This window comes from Platichthys flesus, chromosome 15, assembly GCF_949316205.1.
Source record: "Platichthys flesus chromosome 15, fPlaFle2.1, whole genome shotgun sequence".
Taxonomy (NCBI): domain Eukaryota; kingdom Metazoa; phylum Chordata; class Actinopteri; order Pleuronectiformes; family Pleuronectidae; genus Platichthys; species Platichthys flesus.
In genome coordinates, this window is record NC_084959.1 from 6,694,832 (window position 1) to 6,706,098 (window position 11,267).

The 11,267-nt window shown below is 41.2% G+C and overlaps 1 protein-coding gene across 1 annotated transcript; it reads right to left on the minus strand.

Annotated features, from left to right (window-relative positions):
* Positions 1–1,795: 1,795 nt before the first annotated feature.
* Positions 1,796–7,318, minus strand: slc22a5 (solute carrier family 22 member 5). The gene is made up of 10 exons (XM_062406275.1): positions 6,826–7,318; positions 6,616–6,719; positions 4,952–5,106; positions 4,691–4,862; positions 4,464–4,590; positions 4,041–4,135; positions 3,617–3,831; positions 3,165–3,347; positions 2,460–2,595; positions 1,796–2,113 (listed from the first exon to the last, which is right to left on the minus strand). The coding sequence occupies exons 1-10, from the start codon at positions 7,213–7,215 to the stop codon at positions 2,008–2,010; spliced, it is 1,683 nt and encodes a 560-aa protein (XP_062262259.1). The 5' UTR covers positions 7,216–7,318; the 3' UTR covers positions 1,796–2,007.
* Between the last annotated feature and the right edge of the window lie 3,949 nt (positions 7,319–11,267).

Here is an 11,267-nt window from a genome sequence, read left to right on the forward strand (position 1 = left end):
AGCTCCCGAAGTTACATTTAGCTTAACTACATCAATGATGGCAAACTTACATGATGTAAGCGAAAACTCAGAAAGTATTTCACCTTGTGTACACACTCTCAAAACTATCGGCGCCTCTGCACCGGGATCAGAAAATCCCAACGAAGTATTCACTTTTCCCAAAGGACACAGAGTAGATACTCCCCTCTTTTCTATAGTTTGAACCTCAGGTGGGTCCCTCTGTGTCGAGTGCAGCCCGAAGCCCCCCAGAAAACATCCCCTCCTTTTTGGGGCTGTGGGGTTCATCTAACAAACCACAGTCTGCACTAATCTTTCCTGACAGACATAGGCTCCCGTAAAAACTGCAGATTACACCAAGGTCGGGGTCTAACCAGGTGGCGGCTAATGCCTTTGACAGGCATGTCCCGAAGTCGTCCAATAAACCAACCAACCACCGGTAAACAGATTTAGTACAGACTAAGCACACTAGTACAGTGCAATATAATGTTATTATACATATAGAAAATCCAATTTTCACTACATCTCAGTTCACTTCCTTTCATTGATGCTCATTCAGTTTTGATTCAGATAGATCAATTTGTATTTAACTCTCGTTGGCCATGAGGCCAGTCGTTCTTTACGATCTTGTCGAGCTCTGACCTGGTAAGGCAAATCGAAGAATAACTTTAAATTTGCAACTAACCAGCTCTGTCGAGATTGAGTAATGGACATTTAATGGAAGCTGGTGAAAGGAGAACTCAGTCAGCAGCTGATGTCTCTTGCAGAAGAGTTTAATGTAGACTTGATGCATCAATGAGACCAGAAGGTGCAACAACAGAGTCCTTCAACAGAGGGAAATTAGCAATTGTCACCCCCACTAGTCTGAAGACGTTTCCCACAGCATCCCAGTATATCTCTCTCTCCCTGCATCACCCATTCCAAGAGCACATCCATGAACAGGTAGAATTGTTGAAGGGTTGGTTGGCCCTTTGTCTACAACCTGACCTTGGATACTGCTTGTCGAGAGAAGGGGGTGTTTGGAATTAGACAGACCTCACATTGGTTTTGTACTGATGTAATATGTGAGGATGGTCAAACATTCCTCCACAAGAACTATCAACTATGGTCAACCATGAACTTTCATTGTTGAGTCCTGTTGTACAGCAGCACATTCAGAATCTGTCCTCAGTGCAGTTTTGACAAAAAATGAATTTAGATATAAACAAATAAAAGAAACAAACATTTTCAATCAGGATTCCGAATGGTTAATATAAGGTGAGATAAGACTTAATCAATCCCGAAGGAAATGTGTGTGCCAGCCTCCTCGAAGGTTTACAGTACAGAGCTATATATGGTAGAATCTGGCAGGCTGACACCTGTGACGGTGCCGGGAGTGAGTAAAATATCAAACAATCAGGTTGTTTATACAAAGGGTTCATATCTGTAGTGAAGATTTGTCCTCAAACATGGTGAGAAGTATCTAAAGTATAAAAACTCAAACTCAGAAGCCCCTGAGCCACCTGTGGGGTGAATGTTCCATTGTGCAGGCAGGCTTTATCTTTCCATTTGTGCAAGCAACAAAAAGCCCTGGTAAAAAAAACCATGCACCCTGGCTGCTTATGCTGCCTACACCAATATAAAATCAACTGTTTTCCCTTCAAAATAAAAGCATAACCTACCAAAACCAAGTAAAAATAACTACAACAATAGTTCTACTGGCATAGTCTCACTAGTTATATTAAACAAAACAAAATAAACAGATTTTAATTATTAAACACAAAAGAAAACAGCAAATGGCTCCAAAGATATGTTTCTTTAATTGTGTGGCACAAACATTAAAGAATAGTCAGATATTCATGCATTTAAACTTTCATACAAAATATTTCTCACCAAGCACCAACTGAGTAAAAAAATAAGTATTAATATAAAAAAAACAGTTCTTGGAAATGCTTTTTTTTTGAATACCCACTGTGCATGTTTGGGACTTTATTTTCAGATTCCTTCTTTCTTCAAGACATATAGTGGCTGCTACACATTGAGTGTCGGCACGTCAGATTTGGCCTCATGTTGTAGAGGTGCATTGCCTGTTCCTCCGTTTTCGACATATTTCTTCTTTGTGGGTCCATAACACAACCTGAAAGCAGAAGAAAATGGTTCTTAAAACTGGCTGATCAGCAACACAGAACCACAGAAACCAACCTGAAGATTTCATATTCATATTATTTCCTTCATATTTACTTTTGAGCTCTATGTTTGGAGATAGTCAACAACAAAGTAAACATTATTGTCTCTACTATGGAGCCAACAAAAGAGAGTAATATATGCTTTTGATGGTTGAATATGTATCTTATAATTGCATACATTAATATTATTGTTCATATATTATTTCAAGGCCACTATTTACTGTCTAATCTAAAACAATGTGTGAATGGAGACGTGAAACACATGAACTTTAGTTGAATCCAGTGAAATGTACTCACCCCTGACATTCTTGCATCTGCTCCACTGTTTCTGGAAGATCTTTGTTGAAGGTCTCAGGAAGGAAGAAGTTCACCACAGAGGCGGCGATGGTGAGACTTCCCATCAGGATATAAGGTAGAACCTTATTATAGCAACCTGAAAAGAACAAAGATGGAAATTTAGACATTAGAAAATGTAAAAACATAGGACTTGTGTATTACTAAAATTAATTATATTTGTACATACATCTGATACATCTGATATTATCAATAAATTAATATATCAAATTTCATTTGTATGGCCCATATTCACAAATCACAATAGCAAGGTGTAACATCCTCTGCCCTCTTAGCCACCTGTCTCCTCTTTTTACTCCTCCTTCCCTCCCTCCTCCCTCCTGCCTCCTCGTCCTCCTCTTCCTACTCCTCCCTCTCTCCTGCCTCCTCTTCTTACTCCTCCCTACTCTCTCCTCTTCTTACTCCTCCCTCCCTCCCTCCTGCCTCCTCTTCCCACTCCTTCCTCCTGCCTCCTCTTCTTACTCCTCCCTCCTTCCCCCTGCAAGGACAGTCGTCTGTACAAGACGACTGTTTTATTTATTTTTTCTTTAACTAAATTGTTCTAAGAAGATTGCTGTTGTTCTTTCATATTATCCTATGAAGACATGTTTGTTCTTAAAGATATATGGTGCAGAGAATATACAGGAATTGCACTCAACACCCACGTACCTAAATAGATGACATAAGGAGCCGTGATGCTTCCAATGCGTGCAGCAGAGGAGCACATCCCCATGCCGACGTTCCTGAGGACAGTGGGGTAAATCTCAGCAGTGTAGATATAGACGATGCTGAAGGCCATGGTGAAGCCAAACTTCCCGGTCATCTCCAGAGCCAGAGCAACGTGTTGGAGGGCTGGAGAGGAGAGAGAGAGAGAGAGAGAGAGAGAGAGAGAGAGAGAGAGAGAGAGAGAGAGAGAGAGAGAGAGAGAGAGTATAGGAGACCCTTAATCTTTAGTAGTTAAGCAGAAGAACAGTGGGCATCAAAGTGACAGTAATGCCATAAAAACACCTTGAATCAATCAATCAATTAGTCAATCAATTAGTCAATCAATCCATCAATCCATCCATCCATCCCATATCTATCGTTTAAGTGTCAGGTTTTCCTGATGAAAGATGTCTTACTGTCAGGGATGAACTGGATGAGCAGCAGGACTCCTCCTCCGATGATGAGGAAGGACGAGAGAAGAGCCCGGCGCGGACACCTCTTCAGCAGCACGGTGGAAACCACGTAGGCCGGGACCTCAGTGGTGGCCGATAAAAAACAGTTCATGAAGGGGTTTCCACTCAGGTTGGAAGTGTTCAGGGATAAACCGAAATACCCCATGTTTATTGCCATCCTGACAAAAAAAGAAAATGTAATTTGCATTATCAAGTAAATGTCACATCTCGCGTTTAGCAGAGCACATCAACCAAATATATTATATCTGAAAGTTTCTGACAGAGAGGAAAGGAGCAGCGATGACACTTGTGATGATAGTGTAATCATTGTCCGCGATCAGATTTTAAGATTAAATAAATACAAGAAGAAAGGAACACAATCACTCACCACAAAAGGAGACACATCAGTGTGATGCATCTGAGGTTCTTGGATCTGAGAATATCAAGCATTGTGTACGACTTAAACTGAGGCATCCCGTGTCGCTACAAACGCGACAAAAACAAAACACAGCATTTGTCATGTTGTTAATCCAGAGTTGCACACGTATTATTTAAAATATGTTCTAAGCAGATTCACTTAGACTTTACTTAAGGTGATGGAGACCTTTGGGAGAACAAACAGGATTTTCTTCTTAGCAATAACTGTGATATCACAGATTAATGTTGAATTTTAGAATGATGTCTTCCTGTTACAGTGTTTTTTTGTGTCTTGTTTACTAACAACATAACACAGTCTCCTTGGCATAGATAATAACCAGGATCCATGAAAAGACGCACAATCACACTACTAATTGCAATGTGTGAATCTCACCTGAGATTGTTTAAAAATTACGACTGGAGCTTCCACTTTGTTTTTCTTGGCAGCTTCTCTCACGATCACCTCGGCCTCCTCCACTCTTCCCTGAGTGATTAGCCAGCGAGGAGACTCCGGGATGAACCTGCACGGTAAATTCAAGTGTCATTTTAAAATAGATCACAGTTTGCTGATTGCAACAGTGGCCATACTCAAAATGAAGAAACTGATTAGGAGCCACGTACCACCAGAGGGGGATGTAGACGACAGAAGTTGCGGACAGAACAGCCAGAAGAGTCCTCCATTCTCTGATGCCATACGCAATCCAGGGCAGTGTCATGTACCCGATGCAATAGAAGAGAAAGGCCCCGAGAGTTGTGAAGAGCACACGCATGGTCTTACTCAGCACCTCCGTCCCTGTGGGGAAACAACATGTTGAGATATCTGTGCGAATTTAAGGCCTGTCAGACCAAACATAGGACGAGGAGTGTTTCTAAATTTCTTACCAAGTACAAATGCAGAAATGTAGAGTGATATCTGGGAGGCTCCAACGAAGAGGAACATGACGCAGAACATCCTCCACGAGCTGGAGAAGGACTGAAGCATGACAGCGATGCACTGAGCAGCAAGAGAGACGAAAACGACCTTCTTTCTCCCAAACCTGAGGGGAAAAATATATACAAATATCACTGACAGTAGAGGTGGATGTAGTAATATTGTGTAGTAAACATGTCAATGGGTGGAACATGGGCCAAACACCAAAAATAGATGGTTTTGTTTGACACTTTATCCCATGATGTTAATCCAAGTGTTCATGTGCCGGATTAGTTTGGTTTTATTTTGTTATTTGATGCACAACCCATTTCTGGGATAGATTAGCTGAACTTTTTAACAGATGTTATTCCCTGTTAAATCAACTTAGACAGTCCCTTTGTGTTCCATAAAACTGCCTTCATTGTTTATTTGGCTGTAATATTCAAAGCTGTGATTCAAAACTATTTAAGTGTGCTGGGTTTCTTGTTGGTAAAATTTGGCCGTAAGCAAGCTAGATAACTGTTTTCACACCCTCCCTGCAGCAGATGCTTGAAACATGTCTGCATCTTGTGCGAAAATCTGTTCATCATACAAAGACATACTTGCAAACTCAGTTTCCACCATCCTCCACCTAATAAAAGGTTACACGTGTCTCCAACTCTCCTGAACTGATGGAAACTATTGGACGGCTTCATTTGAATCCTTGAAAAGCCCTAACATGACACACTTATCTAAAAGCTCTAAATCCTCCAACCCCCCCATCACCCCTCCAGTTCTCATCCATGGAGGGCCGAGTTTTCACAGCTGCAGAGGAAATAAATAGATCAACACACAAGCGTTTCTCACTGCTGTGTCCTGAGCCACATGCGTCTCCACAAGCACAGAGATGAAACTCTAAGATGAACCCTGGAAAGGACTCATTGATCTACAATACTCAGAGTTTTCAGCTCTACACTGACCAACCATGTTCATCTCTAACAGATCAAGACAATTGACAGGAAGCACGACCACTTCAACCCAAGCCAACGCTGATATGAAGCCTGTCCTTGAACTTGACATCTACTACAGGAGAAACTGCGGAGAAAGTCAGGGGCTCTGACTCGGCCCCTTTGCGTTCTCACATGCAGAATATCAGGAGATCATCCAGGAGAAACTAATTTCAAATAAGCAGCAACCGTACATGATTGCAGGACCTTGAGACCATTGCGTCATTAAAGGGTCACAGAGGACGTCCTGTCATCTGGCTTCACATTTCACCACCATCCCCCAATCACTGTTGTTTCACAAACTCTGATCCTGGCTGAAGCTCTTTAGTCCAGAAATGACAAAGGCACTTTCACAGAGTTTTCAATGCAGGCGTCTTTGACTTTAACAGTAGATGGCGCTATTGTTGTAAATACAATGGCAGCGTGTCTGCCCTCAAGGTCCCATTTGCCACAGTTATCCTCAATGTTGAAACCACTTCACAATCACTCGTTAGTTTTCATGAGCTTTTTCTTAAAACTTACACAACTCAATGCAACATTTCTCTACTGATGAAGATAAAATAGTAGTATTAGTAGTTTTTATATTGGAACATAGCGATGCAAAGTGTGTTGAATTGGGAAATTTCAATGCATAACTATGGATTAAATACCTGTCAGAGAGCTGCCCTGAAATCAGGGATCCCACCAGGTATCCCACAAACAGAGTCGAGGAGGCAAAGGGAACTTTCCACTTGTTGTCACAAACGAGGTCCCACTGTGAGCAGACGTAAAACATGACATAAACCAGAAGAAAACAGGAAACTGAAAACTTTCATGACTCACATCTTATGCAAGGAACACATATGCACATTGATTCTGACCTCCGTGACAATGTTGGATAGGTAGATTTCTTTGCTGTAGTTCCATCCATCTAAGCATCCTTCCACCTCCAGGTTAGTGAGGTTGACATCCCTTCCAGGAACATATCCTTCAGCCGAGAGGTTTCTCACCACGTCCAGATTGTACCTGCTGCACTGGCTCGGCACAGCTTCCCCATCCACTATCCTGAAGGGAACCACGGCATCCCTCCACTCCTTGGTCAAGTTAACGTCCGGAATGAGACAGTGGTGTTTGGGTGCCGCTCCAATAAAGACGATGTAAAGCCCGTTGAATCCAGTGGAGACAAAAACTGTGTTGAGGAGGAAGAACGTGGTCCAGAAGTAAGGACCGGTCTGTCCGAGGAATGCAGTGTCTACATCATAGTCTCCCATTCTTTATAAAAGTGCCTCCCTGCCGTTGAGGAAGAATTAGAAGAAAAAAAAAGTTCTTCAAAGTATGAGGCGCTGTGTCCCTCTTAGAGTCTTCAGCTTAGTGCCAGAGTGGTAGAGTTGAGCTCTCTGTGGGGCAGAGTACACTGATCCCTCAGTGGGACAGAGTCACAGAGCACTTTTTCATCCTTGCAGCACGAATGCCAGATACACGTGGGTCTCAGTTTTTTTCAGACTCTTTATCTGAGATGAGCGAAAGGGGGAGATGTCCCACCCACTGATTAGATTTGATTGACTAAAAGTGAAATGATCAAAAGGCTCAGAGTGGCCGGTCGGGTCGCCCAGCCCCCGCAGCGCTGTGGTCAAAGTGGAGTTTTCTCTCGGCAACATTCCACACTTTTAAATACCCCAAAGAGGTGCACGTGCCTGTACTCTAAATGGTGCTAAGTAGCTTTAGGACTCTCATTGGACCAGTTGGTCGGTTTTACATAACAAATGTCGCCATTTGATTAGATCTGGAAATAACTGTTAAACTTTCAACTCATGTGATCCACGTTAAATCTGTCACCTTATGTTCCCTACATGCTTAATGTTTCCAATATAAAATATAATAGATTTGGGATATTATAATGATAAATAATAATAACAATAAATAAATAACTGATCTGAAGAGTATTTTACCTTTTTTATGAATATTTTATATTTGCAATGCTTTTGTTTGCTTTCTCTTAACCTTCGAAAAATATCTTAAAAGTGATTCATAAACAAAATGTATTTGTATTATATTTATTTGTATTATGCATCTGTATTGGTTTTTAAGGTAATCAGCGATTCAATCTTTACAATACATAAAAAAAAAACGACACAATCTGAAATCCCATCACATTTTGTCCTCTTTTCTCAACCCACAGAGATTTGTGAAGCTTTCATTGTGATGTTTTAGAACATTGTGTCTTCATTGTGCCTTGGACTCCATTATGCTCAGAATTAAGGTGAATTAGCTTCCAACGAGTCGGAGCCCAGTCTACTTAGACATGCAGGATGTGTTTGTGAACTTTTTTTGCTTTTGTTAACATTTGTTTTTCCTCTGACTCTTAATCTTCTGGTAGAATCTTACTTTTTTCAATATGATTAAGTTCAAGTTTAACTTAAGTCCTCAGCATCAGTGCAAAAGGCTGTGGAGGCTGTTCTAAAGGAGAGGAGCCCCACATAGTGACTCAGTTATGTTTGAACCCTGTTTGTTTGTTTATTCGTTGATTTCTATGTTTGTTTTTGCGAGCGAGATCAAACAAATATAGATAAATAGATTTTCATGATACTTGGTGGAAGGGGACAGATCAAGGAATTTCTTCCACTACCATTTACGTTACATAACATTATAAAAATTTGACCTGGGATTCTTTCATGGATCTTGATGATACAAATAGGCATATTTATGGAACTGATATCAATGAGTGTGGGCAATTTGGTGCAGTTTGATTGAATTTCTATTACTTTGAGATGCAACAGTAGTCTGTTAAGCTCTTTGTTTGGTCAACTTATAATGTTAAACAAGTATAAATCTCAAATCTGCAGATAAAAGCCAACATTTAATGCTTTGTATTGCCCTCGTCATGCTGGGTACTTTGTTACTCAAGGAATCACTAATATGTCCCTGGTGACACTGTTAATCAGTTCATTAAGTACCTGCATTGACTTCCTTTCATGAAGATGACCAGGAACCTTTCAGCGGAGGAGGCTGAGCTGTGGTGTTTTGTCCTGGCACACAGGAGGGGATTAAAGAGATGACATTGTGACAAGATTAGCTCTCAGTCTCTAACCACGGAGGACACCCATTGGCTTTCAGAGACAACTGATCAAAGTGTGGAAACATCTGGATGCCTGATTCAGGGTCTGTGGAGAAAACCCCAAAGGGAAGGTGCTGTAGAGCAGTGATTTTCAACCCATTTTTGAGCCGCTGCACATTTTTTACATTTACAAAATCCTGGGGCACAACACCAACCAGAATTACACAAATTTACACTCTATGGCCTCACAGAGTACATATAAAACATATACTTAGTAATATAGTTTCCAAATGTATTTATACCCACTCAGTGTTAAACCTGTGCCTGTTTAGATTAACACAAAACTGATATCCTGGCCGGAATGGAAGATAGACACACACAAAACTCTTCCTCAACAGCTCTCAGTGTCTCTCTGTTTTTAGTTTTTATCGCAGTCAAGCTTGGAAAGCTCAGCTCACACAGATATAGTGAGCTGCTCCTGTAAAGTCATGTCCATTCCAGCAACTGATGTTGAGCTGTATGGGTCCCTAACCCCGTCAAGGCATTCTGTGAAGGCTGAAGAGAAATCAAATGTCTTCTCCTCAAGAGTTTTCAAATGTATGCCTATCACCTCGCACATTGCAGCAGTGTTCACATCATGCCGTTTCTCAGTGAGTGGGAACATCTCAAGGTTGCCACGCTGCACATTTAAACAGAATCCATTTATTTTATCAGTGCTTGTAAGCAGGTTATCATTTCGGCCTTGCATCCGTGTGTTCAGTTCATTCAGATGATGAAATATAACAGCCAGGTAGGCCAGCTTGCACACCACTCATCAGTTGCAAGCAGCTTTGAGTAATCGAAACCTCTCAATTGTCAGAAATACTTTCACCCACTGGAATAGAAGAGTATTACATTATCTGCCACACTTTATTACAGCACAGACTAGGGGTGCCCACACTTTATAGGCCTGTGAGCTTCTTTTGAAAAACCAGCTCAGCAAGTTCTGGGGGGGAGGGGGGGGGCATCGGGATGGAACTCCGCCGTGTGCCAAACAGAAAGCAGGGGGGGGGGGGGGGGGGTCGTGGTCTTGGAGAAAAAAATAAAAAGAGGGGGTACGACCCACACTGCCTTTGCGATCGACAGTTAGATCGCAAGCAGAGTAGTGTGCCCCGGTTGCCACACTGGTTGAAAATCACTGCTGTAGAGTCTTCATTGGAGTAAGTTTGTCACTGTATTTTAGAACCAGGTTTCTTATAAGTGGATAAAGAGTTGAGGTGATTTCTTCTAACAAGGTGATGATGATCACGTGACAACTGAACATCAGTTTAAATCTAAATCAAGGAGCGGGTGTCGCACATTAAGAGCACAGCAGCAGGGCTTATTTACAAAGAGCATCTAGGTCTTCAAAAGGAGACATTCATTTACATGCATTTTAGGACATATACAGTTTGCCCTATTTATCACTTTTACATGTTAAATGTTTGTTTCCACAGCTTCTCTTTCATGTGTGGAAGGGGAGGGTGAGGGGAGGGGTTATTCAGCTGGAACATGCAACCACACCACTAGAAACTCTACAAATTGAACCCTTAAGTTGACAACTCGATGTGCACAATCATTAACCTGGGCTTTAACTGCACAATAATTCACATTTCTGGGATCCTACTGGTTGGAAAAGGCTGGTCTGGAAGACACATCAGAGGCAATAATCATTGGTAGCACAAGAACATCTTCATTTTTCTCCTTAAAAAAACTGCGTTAATCATATTGTAGACCCATTTTATCTTCTTCATGAGTTTATAACATGAAAAGACCTAAAGAAACTCGGCCCCTTTATGACAGAGTTGTTGATTAACTGGGATTTGTGCGTGTAACTTTTCTCTGTCCTGGGGGGGTCAAGGGTCGTTCCACAGTTCATGCATGTATTTCAAGTTCTTAAATTTTGGGTTTATACATGTTAATGCATGTTAGTAATGATTTATCATCTCTCAGATTATCTCACTCAAACATCATGTTTTTCAAGTTTTATTTGTTTGTGTTCAAAGATGGATCTCTGTGAGCAGTTAAGAGGAATCATGTATTCATACAGGTGCACATGGATGTTGATCACACACACACACACACTCACAAACACACAAACACAGAGAGTCTGTTCAGCCATTAACCAACATTTGAAATAATGTATCAACACACAATTTTTCTAAGCACGACTCAGACTTCTTTGAGATTTTTCTTATTAATAAAATATTAGAAGCCACTACATTATCTATTTATAATTTGGAAAAGATG